The 13614-nt window shown below is 52.4% G+C and overlaps 4 protein-coding genes across 4 annotated transcripts; 2 read left to right on the forward strand and 2 right to left on the reverse strand.

Moving 5' to 3' along the window:
- Positions 1–1031: 1031 nt before the first annotated feature.
- CLUP02_00111 (uncharacterized protein) lies at positions 1032–2273 on the reverse strand (the record flags this gene model as incomplete). Its single annotated transcript, XM_049279163.1, has 3 exons — positions 1032–1987; positions 2058–2141; positions 2195–2273. The coding sequence occupies 3 exons, from the start codon at positions 2271–2273 to the stop codon at positions 1032–1034; spliced, it is 1119 nt and encodes a 372-aa protein (XP_049135120.1).
- Positions 2274–2374: 101 nt separating this feature from the next.
- On the reverse strand, positions 2375–3052 carry CLUP02_00112 (uncharacterized protein; the record flags this gene model as incomplete). Its single annotated transcript, XM_049279164.1, has 1 exon — positions 2375–3052. One exon carries the CDS (start codon positions 3050–3052, stop codon positions 2375–2377), a length of 678 nt encoding a protein of 225 aa, XP_049135121.1.
- Positions 3053–6246: 3194 nt separating this feature from the next.
- Positions 6247–6342, forward strand: CLUP02_00113 (uncharacterized protein; the record flags this gene model as incomplete). Its single annotated transcript, XM_049279165.1, has 1 exon — positions 6247–6342. One exon carries the CDS (start codon positions 6247–6249, stop codon positions 6340–6342), a length of 96 nt encoding a protein of 31 aa, XP_049135122.1.
- A 1331-nt stretch (positions 6343–7673) lies between these two features.
- Positions 7674–13561, forward strand: CLUP02_00114 (uncharacterized protein; the record flags this gene model as incomplete). Its single annotated transcript, XM_049279166.1, has 24 exons — positions 7674–7788; positions 7912–8002; positions 8072–8091; positions 8149–8225; positions 8280–8385; positions 8469–8538; positions 8608–8767; positions 8806–8894; positions 8983–9363; positions 9399–9595; positions 9772–10267; positions 10579–10677; positions 10734–10804; positions 10878–11188; positions 11239–11334; positions 11406–11542; positions 11620–11732; positions 11788–12079; positions 12135–12283; positions 12356–12414; positions 12484–12803; positions 12865–13037; positions 13087–13303; positions 13360–13561. The coding sequence occupies 24 exons, from the start codon at positions 7674–7676 to the stop codon at positions 13559–13561; spliced, it is 4041 nt and encodes a 1346-aa protein (XP_049135123.1).
- Between the last annotated feature and the right edge of the window lie 53 nt (positions 13562–13614).

Genomic DNA, 13614 nt, shown 5'->3' on the forward strand with positions numbered 1-13614 from the left:
CACACACCACTTACACCAGACGCGATGCACCCTCGCCGATATCCGAAACGGCATCTTCCGACAACAAGACATGCTCCGTACTCCGTACACACATACGCAGAGCACATACCTACCTTGGTCCGGATACGCCAGAGTCCTGACACATTTTGACACCTCCCTTGAATGCTTGGCGCTTGATAGCTTGGCAACACTCACCCCTCCCTCCCTCCCTTTCTAGTCCCTGAAAGGCTGAAAGGCTGAGGGCCTGAACTCCAATCAACTCTCTTCATGCCCTATCCTGACATCGCCCTGCCTCCTTTACACCCCCTGACTACCTAACTTATGTTGTTGTCTACCGTACCTTACCTTGACTTGTCTTGTTTCAAGTAGCACCAGTGCGGGGTTCGCGGTCTCTTCCTGTCTGCCTGCTAGGTACCAACGTCTATTCATCGCGCATCGCAAGCAAATTTGTGACGGGCAAGGGTCTGGTCCAATACACTTGGAAAGTCTAATAGCGCGCTCCGTAGGTATTCGGCCTAATGGCGCAAGGATTCCTGACGGAGGGCCGCTCCGTCGAGAAACCAGGGCCCTGGGTTCTTCGCTACCTTACGCCTCTGCCAATGGTTTAGTTGCCTAGTTTTGATATTCCTGCACTTGAGAGAACTAGCCAGCACGCCATGCAAGGTATGGAAGGAAATAATTGTTATTGCTACGGACAAAGTCTAAAGTGATGACTTGCTTGAGATTTCATGCCACTCTATGCTTCCGCTGCGCCACTGTGCTACCAACCAATGCCCGTTGAAAGAATCCCAAGGGTATCTTGTTTTCTGTTGAAGCCTTCAAAACCACCAACGCCGGATCGACCCATTGTCAACAACTGTTCCTGGTGTTATGCAATGTCGCTTGAAGTAATACCGTCTCTAGACACCCCCCGTCAATGTGCACCAAGCCAAATAAGAAACCAAAATCACCACCATATTGATGTTCCCGCCCAGGTCTCATGTTGAAAGCGTTTGAGCTCTTGCTCTTCACCTGTCCATAGCTCTGGTATCTTAGCTGTGGCCGTGACCATGCCCATGACTGTTGATCCTACTATCCGGGTCTCTCTCCCAATATTGCTCAGTCTTGTAAGGCTGATGAGACTGCGGGAAAAAAGTGTCCCCCAAGCTGTTTTGAGTTGCCGTATAATCGTAGAGGCCTGCGTCGAGCCGATAGTATGAAGGCGTCACCAAGTCTGGGCTCTGCGTAGGTGAAGTCGAGGGAAGCGAAGCAACCGACAGCCCAGAAGATGGCGTTGGTGGCGGATACACTGACGAATGCGGCAACTGCATGCCCATTATCCCTGGCATGGAATGTGCCATCAAAGGCTGTGGATGCGCGTAGCTGACCGCCTGGACTTGGTGCCGACTCGTCTGTTGCATTATTGTCCCGGCAGATGCTTGTGCGCTTCCGTGAGAAGACGATGCCGGACTTGGAACTCCCGTCGCGGAGCCTTGGTGGGAGAAGCCTTGCTGTTGTGCGAGATCTTTCGAGCGCTGGGCTTGCTGGGCTAGTTGAGCCATGCCCTGGCGTTGCCGGACGCTGCGCATTTGCTCAGAGTCCATGCCGTATTGGAACTGTCGTTTGCGATTCTTGACAACTTGCGAATCTTTTCGAATCCGCAATCGACAACCTTGATCGCTGAGATGACGGCTCAAATCCGTTGAGGAACTCATTCCAGGGTAGGACCGCGCCGTATGAACTTGGAAGCCGTGGGATTCCATCTCTGTCATGAAATACACTTCGCCGCCCTTCATGTTGTACAGCGCAAATCTCAGCTTGAAAAAGCCCTCCATCTTGACAGAGAGGTCGGGAAAAACGAAGTAGCCTTCGTCCTGGCCATCGATACTCTTGTACTTCTGCAGGGAGGATACTGTCGATCCCACCAAGCCTTTTGCACAGGTTTCGGGGTCCATTTTGGTTTTCTTATCACCGGGCTTGAGGTAGACTTGGACGAACAAGCTAGGGCCTATTGCACGGTTAGCGTCCCCCAAGCTTAGGTCGCAAACAGGGCTCGGGAGGATGATTTCGCAGCTTACTAGACAGAATGAAGTTTGCGTAATTCTGATTGTGACTTCTGAGGTCGATTTTGAGAATCGGTGGAGGGTCAATAGGTTTACGATCTGTGAAGTTACATTAGGTACACATCGAGTAGCATTGTCAGCCGCAGACGAACCTTTCTCTTTGCCAGTTGCTATTTTGGAGTGTTGCGGCGCTTGAACAATCACCAGACGCAAGGAGTCCCTATCTCTCATTATGCTGAGACTTGTCAGCTTCTACCCAAACTTCTTCCATTCATCATGGTGTTGAGCCTTAGACATACTCTTGGGGGTCGGGAGCCGGCCCCGTGTGCCAACTAGATTGGTACGACATTTGTCGTCGTGTTTAATTGGTATGATTCGGATGACAACGTAATGTGCTGTGAGGTGTCCCGTGGTTCGTTGTTACTTGGTAAGAAAAGAAATAGTTGGTCTGTTATGTTCAAAATATGCTGACACGTCGGAGATAGGGGCAGTTCGTTCGATGTTGGATCAGTGTAGCAGGGTAGGTTTGATACCCGGAAAGCTGGTCTGCCGTGGCGACGAGAGACTTTTGTATCTCCGAAATGGGCGGCGCGGTAAGAAAGACGATATTTGATTATTCGAGTGCGAGGAGCCGTTGATGATGGATGCGGGTGGGCGAGGCTTATCTGATACGATGCGTGACAGCGACAAGTGGTGGAAGAAGTACAAGTGGTGGAAGGAGGAGATTTAATGCGACAAAGAAGTTGACGGTTGCTGAACCCCTGCCAGATGATGGTAGCGCGAAGCAGTGTACTCCGTACAGTACCAGGCGCAGATCCCTCGAGGTGGGACACAGGACAGCAGCAGGGAAGACTGATCGGAATGTTCCTGTGCGGAGAGGCAACAAGAGGAGAGTTGGAGGGTAGGAAGCAATAGTAGTGCCAGTGTATCCAAGAAAGCGGCTCTTTTCTACTTTCTAAGTGGTCAGTGGCAACGGCCTTTCTCTCAGCATACCCACACAGATACAGCATGTGCTGGCGATATAGACAGGGTCTGGCCTACCTATGGCAAAGCAAGCTACACCCGTCCCTCTCAGTTGAGGAGCACAGTGGTACGTCGACAGCGCCGTGGCAGAAATGGACAACTCGAGGTCGACGAGTAGCGCGGAGCGGGCGCACGAATCGTTGCGCGTATACTTGTCCGAGTTTGCTACAACCACCAAAACGCAACCTAAGCCTCCTTTATCTTGAAATTGCTGAGTATGAAATCAAAAGTCGAGTGTCGAGTAAGGTTGGCTTTGCTGCGAAGAGTAAGAGATGGGAATGAGGGCAGGAGGCTTCGGGAGAGTATCCGAGATGATATGCCGTTGAACCTGATGTGGTAGATAGATGGTTGATAAAAATGCAACTAGGAGGTAAAGCAGTGATCTTGATATAAAGTCGGGCAGGCCAACTAGGTCTCAATGGCCCTGGAAGCTGTTGTCAGGATCAGGGAAAGACGGGTGGAGTAGGAGAGGGTACCGTACCTCAGGGGTCGCATGAAGGGGCGTGTACAAGATGGAGACGTTTGGGGATGGGGAGGAGGCGTCCAACGTCGAGTACTGGAACTGGGTGTATGGGATTAGGACTGGGAATACTGTGAAAAGAAAACGGTCAGCCAAGCTGTGAGCACTGAGCCAAAAAGAAGCTTGGGGATGGCGGGGGGTGTGCCGAGGAATAACACGTCTCCGTCTCCCCAACCTGCCTCGCCATGAACCCTGTCCCAAGAGCTGGTTCACTTGGCCAATGCTTGCCTGTTTCTTCTCTGGCAGGACTGTCTGGACGGACACAGCAGAATGAAGGAGCATTGGAAGTGGGAGTGGGAGTGGGAGTGGAAGATGGAAGGGGGGTGTGGCAGCTTAAGGTGGGATACCCAAGTAGGATGCACGGTGTGTCGTACCAATGAATCCCCTTTTCCTTCTCTTTGAGAGGGGCTCTCAGATTACCGGGGATTTCAACCGCGATTTGGAGACGATGACGATACACAGAGACACCCCAAGCCCATGTCTAGGTGCCGGACGTTCTAACCCAGGAACGAACAGTTCGATCTGAATGCAACGGCCTTCGCCTTCAAACTTCACAAAGGGCGGGCAAGGGCGTAGCTCGGAAGATAGGGCCAAATGGTAATTGGGCGTCCGGCTCTGTTGTCTTGGTCGACTGTGGATTGCTAGAGCAGGTACTTCCTACACTTATCAGGATGCTTAGAAGAACTGGATGCCAGATGCTGGACGGGACTCTTGGGGTGACATAGACTAGGCCCAGGCCTTGGTTGCCTTCCGATGGGGACAGAAAGATTGAGGAGAGACCGATGAAGAATCCCTGTGTCGCTCTGGTCTGTGCCGCGAGGTTCGAGTCTCTTGGCTGAGGCGTCCCTGGTCGTCCCGGGTCTGGTCAGTCGACAACCTTCGGCAAGAAGCGACCTGTCAAGCGGCGGTTTGGGGGCGGTCAAGGGAAGCCAAGTTGACTTGGGCTGGACTCGGCTGAGTTGACCCTCGTGCGGAAGTTGTTTGGCAGTGGGCGTGTCGTGCCGAGTAACGGATATTGCGAGCGTTCTTGCTACGGGAGGATGATCAATCAATCTCAAGATGGGTTTGGTGATGCCGTTGAGCTTGGGTACTCCGATGTATCAAATGTGGATGCAAGGCGGAAAGTAATCCGAACATAGGGTACGGAGTATGCGTTTTTGCTGCCCAGATGAGTCTTGGTGCCGTCTCGTTGTTGATGAGCAATTGATGACTTGAGGATGAACAACGACGTGATGAAGAACGTGGCTGGGCCCTGAGACGAACGCGCAGATGAAAGAGAGGTCCGGTCGGATTGAGAAGCAATTTCTGACGGGTCCTGACTTGCTCTGTGCGTTCATGCGGCGATAAGAAAAAGACGATGATGGACTAAGTCAGACACGGCACGGGTCCCGGAGATGGTCGGGAGGGAACTTTTGACGGGAGCATTCGCAGAGGGCCTCACCACATCAGTCGGGATGTCCAAGTGGATCTCATGTAAGGTTAATGCCGGCCAAAGTGAGGGCCTTGTGAACGATGAAGTGTCAGGCCAGGGAACTCTGAGGGGGAAAGATGCAGAAGAGGAGAAATGAGGTGAACGGAACAGATCTGATATTCACCAGTGGAGAGAAAAGGAAGGAAGTGAGGTTGCAGGGCGCGAGGCGCGAGAGTCAACGTCAAAGTGACTTGGTACCTTCCCGTTCCTTATATTAGGTAACCAAGAATAATGTACCTCGTAGAGTCTTGGATAAATAGCCAAGGGAAGGAGTTGTCGATTGACACGGAGGAAGAAGGAGGTGGACGGGAGAAGGTGAAAGGCGTTCACCTGGCTGAATTGTTCACCTGGGACCTGGTCTCCCGTTCCTACCCTACCTACCTTACCGTGCCTCCCCATGTCCATTCCGCTCAGTCTCTGTAACCGTTCCATGTCGGTATTGGCCATAACCCATGCATATCAAAAAGATGGGGAAAGAGACACTGGCAGGCAATACCCAGATGCATCCACACACCCATTGGAACTATGGAGCAATGGAGCGTGCAGGTTGTGGAATGGCAGGCACGTCTGGATAGACGACCTATTACACTGGGTACGTATCCGTATACCTACCACAGTAGAGGCAAGGACCGTAAGGTTGAGAGGGAAGGGGCGTTCAGATGGACCGCGGCGCGAAGGCCGGTTGCTTGCTGCGCACACAATAAAGTAGGCAGGAAGGATATCCCTTGGAGGTAAGTGCTGAATGAGACGGGAGATGCGTGGACTACCTGAGTTAAAGGTACCTTGTCAGGCTAAAGTGACTTCCGTCTTTACGAGAAAGCACGGATGGCGGAAGTAGGCGATACTTGGCCCGTCCTCGAGACGGGTGCGGGTGTGTCGTCTGTGATGTCTCGATGTACGCCACAAGTAGACAGGTACCGCACCATGGTACTGTCCGTACGGAGTACCTTAGGCGCAACTTGGTAAGGCAGGGCTGGGCTGGGCTGGGCTGGGAAAAAGAAGGCAGGTACTTCCTTCCTCGAGTCCAGTCGAGGATGGAACGGGAAACAGAGCAACAGACCACATTGGGAAAGATGGTCCTGCAACCTGCCCTCCTTCTTCTGCCTCTCTCCACACCTCAAGGCCTACCTACTGCGTGGAGTCTGGACAGAGGCGCAGACGTTGGCCTTGCCTTAAGGTGTCTCTGCTTCATGTGCTCCATGTGCCCGAGAAAGTACCGACACACGTGTTGGACCGTGTTGAGGTACACCACCATGCGTCGAATGTCTTGTCTCTGCCTCAGGTAACGTAGGTAAGGTAGCCTGATCTGGAGCTAAGCTGAGCTAAGGCAGGTGAAGGTGGGTGAAGTAACGCCAGCTGCGTTGGTAAGGGTAGGAGCAAGACTGAACAGGGCAAGCTGCGAGGTGCTGCATCTGTACCTTAGGTTGGCTCACCTAGGTAAGGTAAGGTAGGCAGGTACATAGGTACCTTATCTTAGCTAATGGAAGTCAACAAGAGGTGCAGGTGAGGTGGTCTGAGTGATTAGGTCAGTGACTCGAGACTTTTCACCCTGACTTTACTGTGCACGAAGTAGGTGAATGGGAGTAAGTCAGTGAGTGAGTGGATGTCGGGAAAAAAGGCAACAAAAAAAGGCAGGGAAGGATCAATCGGGTGGTAGGGCCTGCATACGGAAATCGTCTCTGCTCTACCGTACTCCGTACAAGTAGTCTCTGCGTTGTTGCTTCGCGGCTTCGCCTTGTACTCGATGGGAGGATCCCTGCTCTGTCCGGTTATTTTCTGCCCTGTACAAAGTGCAAAGTGCAGTGAATAAGAGACGGCGGGATCCGACCACAAAAAAAAAAAAAAACAGACTGTGCCACCATGGATTGTATCTCAGATGAATCAGCCCTGGCATAAGGTCCCCTAGGGGTTTACATCCAGCTATTACGTGAACGCCAGAGATGGGCCGATTGAGATTCAATCGGGACAATCTCTTGTCTTTTCTCTCTCTTCCTTTTCTCAACACCTTGATTTTCCCGCGGCATAAATGAATATCGCAGCAACGCGTAGGCACATCATTGCCATTTCTTGACCATCGATGCTGCAAGTCACTGTGCTTTGGCCATTTCTGCGGAGAGAAGAACATCATCCACGACCGGGTCCTTTTCTCCTCCCCTTGTTCGCCCCTGGTCAACCCCCACCGCCCATCATCTTCATCTCTCCCATGCCTAAACTTCTTTCCTCACAGTTCACTTTTTGTGTCTCCTCTCCGACTTCCCACTTCCACTGCCTCCGTGCTTTCCACTTTCCCCCTTGTCCCCTGACGGGCAGAGAAGACAGCTTGACAACATCCTTGACACGAACATCCCTGATCCCTGCTCCTCTTGATCTTGCCCCTGGGGCCTTGGGTGCCGTGCCCGGACCGGAAGTCTACGGCTCCACCCTGCCGTCTGTGCGCGGCGAAAAGAAGAAGTCGTAGCAGGCATCAAGGCATGAATGGAAGCTTCTGAGACAATGCTTGGACAAACGTTGGCTTGACGGGTAAAACGTCCTTCCAAGACAAGACAAGATTGACGGTTTTTTTTTTCTTCTCGTGTTTATTTTTCCTTCCTTTGCACTATCTAAGCTATCCGTGTTGATGAAGCACATGCTTGATCCGAATCTTCAATTGCGCCCTGCCTCGGCCAACTCCGAGCTGCTCCACACGGGGCGGACTGGGCCACACGGGGAAAACGGGGGATTCGTCGAGGACCGTGAGTTCTTCAAAGTTCTTTGTCAGGACGAGAACCTCAGCTGACAAGAATGACAGGACAGACTGATGCTCCATAAAGGATCGGATATCTGAGATAGATAGCGCCATCTCACACCAACTTGAGTGCTCAATGGTCACATACACATTCAGGCTGTGGTACTGTCGTCCTCCACGCCCTTTATCCTTGACACTCTGATGCCACCTCGGAGACTCGGGTAGGCATTCATACCTTAGCATACTGCGATATCCGCAATAATAGTCAGTTTCAATGCTGATGTTGGCAGGACCAGCATCCAAGCGGCACGTCGAGGGTCCTGAAGCTCCGGAGAGTGGCTCATTTGACAGCTGTCAATGATCCCAGCCTTGCCTGGGCTTGGTAGAACCTTGCCCTACCTTACCATACCTTACAGTGACAAGGTGCCTTACGTATCCATTATCGTGCGGCCCAACTGACGAGGAACGGATCAAACAACCTTAGCTACGACCTGACAGATTTACTTTCTTCTTGGTATTGATGCTTTTCACTACCTTGATCAAGGCAGGAGAGGTGAATTCAAGGCACAGATGGGGACGATGCCCGCTCACGACGTGACTCCAGGTTCGAAGTGTTCCTGCCTTGGCTGGCCATACTGTGCTAAAACCATCAACTTCTAACAAAACACGGTGTTCAAACACTACAAGTGGGCTGGAAATCACGGTGCGCAAAGATAGAGGAAAGATGGTACTCCCCTGCTGGCTCCTTCCTCGCACAGTGGCTCAGTGCAGAGCACCTTCCACCACAATGAGGTGTTGACATGAGGATACGTACCGAAGTACTCAGGTACCTTATTTCGGACCCATTAAATGTGACATATCTCCACTCTTTCTGGTCCTCTGTGTCCATCCCGCTGAGGAAGTGGATGACTCCGCTGTCTGTTTGCGACTTTGCAAAGTCGTTCGATCCTCCCATTCCCACTTTCATGTATTTGCAGTACGTATTCGTACGTACTATCGCCCTCTTGCTTCTTGTCACTTTGAGTTGATCGTGCGCAACGTTCAAAAGAGGCAGGTACTCATCGCTGGTATTCAAAAGATGCCTCTGCTTTCTATTGAAATAAGGCATGGAAGGTAGGTAGGTACCTTGGACACCTGCCTTGTATGGAGAACGCAGCTACCTCAGTACCTGACGTGAGAAGCTGGACGCAATACGTCCCAGTCCCAAGGTTCTCGTTGGCTCTTTCTCCCGCTTCCGTCTTTGGGTTGTCATTCCTTCCCTTCTGGGCGTCCCTTTCTCCCTGAGTCCCTTCCCATCCCACATCCCCCACCATCCTCCACCACACACCGGCATGAAGAAATTCGCCGACTACAATGCCACAATCCGATTCACGGCGGGACATGTTCAACATGCACAATTGTTTCGCTTCCGAATCGACTCTATGGATACTCGACATGCTTCTCCTTTTCCAGATCATTTGTCACTGTCAGCATTCACCTCCTGTTCTTACGACCTGCCTACCCAATTCGACATTGATGAAACAAATAAACCGTCGTCCTCCGCTCCGGTCCACCTCCAAACCCTCGTCCACTCCAACGCCCTGTCAGTCAACGCCCGCCCAACACCATTCACCACAGCGGTCGCTGGGTAGACACAAACACTTCAGATGACTCCGTCACTGTCTGTTATTTCGCATACCACGGCAATGTCCGATGTGTTCTGTTTGGGAGAGGCCTCCGTTGTCATCACCGACGACATATCACCCTCCCTGGGCTTTCGACTTGGCAGCGTTTGCGGCTTGCCCTGCATCACTCTGGCCTCGCATTGGGCTGGAGTACGCTCATCCGATCCAATAAGCCGCCTCACGATAAATATCGCTGCCAGCTAAAACGGGAACCCCCCCCCCCCCCCCCATATGGGCCACGACGGCTATAGTCAATGATGGACGACACGATTGCCTCTAAGACCAGCCTCCTTGCTCTTGACGTTGTGTGTTGACCGGCGAGCAAGCTCTTCGGCGGGGCGTCATGGGACGCGAAGGAGAATTTCCCAGTCTGTCAGCAATCACTCGCACTCAGCTCAGCAAACACCCCTTCAAACGAGCGCCGGAAGGCTATGCAATATCAGATTACTCCTGGTATTCTGCCCACTCTGCCCCTGCCAATCGCCGACACCACCTATTCCCCCTCTGCACCATAATGACTAGGTCGCGCCGCACCAAAGTCCGAGGAGGAGGCACTGCACTGTCTCGACCGGCATGCCACTGGCCACACGACAAGGCTGCGAATTCTAAGAGTCTCTTGCATCTGGACTACTGTTTCGCCTCGGCCTGTCATTTATCCCTGGGTCTTCTAGAAGAAGAACTCACAACTCTATTCCATACCGATGCCCCCTGCACAACCTCCTCTGCCAGAGGCGGGATGGCATCATCCCCCAGATTTCCATTTCGCGCCTGCTTATGCAACGCCTTTTTGACAACCTTCGTCGGCAATCTTTCTGGAATATCGTGAAACGCCCCTGCAGCGATTTACGGCTTCCAAGAAAAGAGCCCTCGAAATAGGTTCCATGTCCGGCAGGCAGGGGATCAGGGGCCTACAGATGAGTAACTATCAGCCGGGTTTCGCTCCGCTGATCAGTTTCTCCAGAAATGTCTTCACGCTGGAATGCTCGCAGAGATTATTCCTTAATCAGGAGGGAAACCATCCTCTAATCCAACCTGAACGATAACAGACGAGATAGAACAGAAGTCATGAATAGGCCAGGCACCATCTCAATTCGACTCGAGATCCTCATGTATTCACCACCACCAGATTAAAGTGCGACCCAAGTGGCCGCTTTGGCTCCCTGTCTATTCTGTCCTTGGGCCAAATTTGACGTGTTGTCCAAGCGGCGTCCTCTTCAGCACGCCTCGACAGTGTAGAAGCTGCATACAAATAATGTGTCCAACGTCCGTTATTCTAGCTTGACGGTAGAGTTCCCGCCAACGGCTTCCGCTGGGTCATGCCGTGCACGGCATTGACACGGGAATTGGATACCCGTCAAGGTCGATCAGACCGACGAAAAATAACAAGTGTGGCTGAATGGCTAGCCCCCGGGACGGATCGCATCAGCTGTAGAGTTCCAGAGACATTCCTCGGAACCCAGCTTTGTTTACATTGGCGTTCTTGCGAACCCGCCGTTCAAGTCGTGCCTCGTTGCGGATCTTCGACTCAACTCCCGGATTCGATCATCTTTTCGGGGTCAGAGTGAAGTGGATGGCAGCTTGACATGGTTTGGTGCCTTTCACTTGCACTTATGGGACACAACAGTCTTGTTGGATCATGATGGCCCATTCGGGGCTTGGTCACGGTCTGCTCTTGAATTCAATGGCAGTCACGTCACATGGAGTCTTGCGAAGGTCTCCTGCGGCACGGTGCTGATCGGCTCTGTGACCCACCACCTCATTTCATTCCACACCCACCACCCACAACCCGAAAGACTTGTACTCGGCCGAACTGCACTAACGAGTGTCATCTCTTGATAATCTTTTCCTGCAAAGCGGTTCAAGATATCGATCTCGAAACGTCCTTCAATGTAAGAATTCAGTTTAGCAGTATACTCTTCTCTGATGCCAGATACCTAGCCAGAGATCTCTTGAGACTTAGTATGAGCCTACCCAATTATGTCTAGCGTTGGGCAACTTGATATTCAACCTGCGCACATCACCACTCTACAACTTGCTTGCGGACAAATTGCCGGTTTGGATATGGAGAGATTGGCAATTTCTCACATCTGACCGAGTGTCACGGCAATTATTCTGCTTGCTCAGAGGTTTAATCAAGGCTCATTCGGGGTCTCGGGAGCTGACATGCAAAACAGGCTGTTCAATTGGACCTCTCTCTGGGATCAGACAGCAAATCCGAGTCTGCCGTTGTTTATGTTCGCACACCTGATGCACCCTTTGAAAGATACTCATCAAGAACTTTCGCATGGTGCGCGGCTATTTATGGCACCTGAAAGACTGTCACTGACCAGTCCAATGACGAGAATACCTCGGCTCGGCACGAACAGAACTACCTATAACGTCGATCGAGTCAAGTCTAGCTTTCGTCGGAATCTTGGAGTTCTTAAAGGTCTCAACCTTATTCGGACGACTTTGCGTGACCCAAGATCGTCGCCAACGCAGTGGCGGATGCTCAATGGTAGTAGTGATTGTGCAGCTGTCTGTCGACTCAACGCCTTGCGGGCTGTGGTTCGTTGCGCAGAACAAGGTCGCCCTTGCAAACTCAATCTCGTTTGGACGGTCTTTGAAGACCCATTTCACGAATCGCAAAGTTCCGTTGAAGAAGGGCCAATAGCCCAGGTCGTCAGGAACGTTTGACGCGGCCCACTAGAAACCCTGAGCCTGTCATCCGGTCTGTCAGTGGCGCACCCCCAATGTCACGTCAGTCTGGCCAACCATGCTCGTCGCGCTTCACAAAGAGCCCACGTCGGTTCAAGGCTCCCGACAAATCTTCCGAGCGCGAGAGAAACCCGACAGGCGGTTGGCTGGGGGGGAAAAGAGGATCAATGGCTGGATAGTGGACCACTGCACACTAACAGAGATGGCTGTTAGCCTGTGAAAGTACGGATACGGACACAACCCTCGAAGGCGAAGTGTGTGTCACCTACGACGTTGCAGGCAACATGGGGAAATGAAGACTGGGTCTTTGCGAAATTATATGATGGAACATGTCTGCACAGAAGACGGCCAAGAGCCAGCAATGGGAAGCTGAACCAGGTTGCAATCGAAGTTGGCAGTCAACTCGTCCGTCTGCTGCATCACTATCGGCCGGTCATCGTCGCCAAATAGTCGAATATCCGAAGGCAAGCAACAACGTCGTTCGAGCTACAAGGACCCCAGAGAACCCATGTCGCCTTTGTTCTAACGCGAGCCCCATGTTTCATGCACAATTGGGAATTGCCGCCATGTTTTGGCTATTTTCAGCTCGCCTGATGAATGTTTCGAGTCCCTCCTTCCACAGCGCGACTGCACAAATTATCACGCAAAGACAGGCGCGCCTGTGACTGTTCAATCTTGAGATTAGAAAAGAAGTCAACGCTGGGGGCAGAGAGAAGTTGCAGACAGCCTGGCTTACGCATACAATGGGATCGCTTTGGCCTCGCCATGCCTTGCAATCCGCCGGGGCGCCTGGCGTCATTTGCGAGGGTGAATGCCGACAGCGCGCCAGAACTGTGGATTGGCTGGTTCTACCACGGGCGCAATGCGGAGTGCAGCACTGCAGACGACCAAAGGGGTCATCTCATGCACAACTTAGGCGTCGTCGGGATGATCTTCTTGTGTAGGAACGAACCTCTGCAAGCCATTCATCAAACTCTCTACTGTGTTGGTGGATGCCATGTACCAACAGAATCAAGACGTTGTCAGCTCAGTCTTCTGCGGCCGTCGGTCAGGGCTATCGTGGCCTGGAACGGCATTCTCGCACACAATTCCTCTCCAGCTGCGGCCTTTCATGTCTTCTGCGGCCACTGCTGCGGCCGACGGAGAACGCGCGCACCCGCGGTCCCACTGAGTCAATTGGTGTCAAGCTTGCATGTTCGATATTACACTGCAAGTAGGAGCGTGCCAGCCATCCGCCACCCCAATCTCCTGGCCGGCTCTGGCATCCCGCGCCCAGATTGCATGTGCTTTTCTGGCACTTCTTCCGAGCTTCCCACAGCGGAAGCGCAAGTCGATACTGACACTGTTGTCGGCCAGAACTTCGCTTCATATCTGAACCTGGATGGGGTCCGGGGCATCGGGCGGGACACGGCTCGCTAGCAGGTGGCCCGGTCGACTAATGCCCTACCATGCCAATCTTTGACGATATCCTT

The sequence above is a fragment of the Colletotrichum lupini genome, chromosome 1 (assembly GCF_023278565.1).
Source record: "Colletotrichum lupini chromosome 1, complete sequence".
NCBI classification, from domain to species: Eukaryota; Fungi; Ascomycota; class Sordariomycetes; order Glomerellales; family Glomerellaceae; genus Colletotrichum; species Colletotrichum lupini.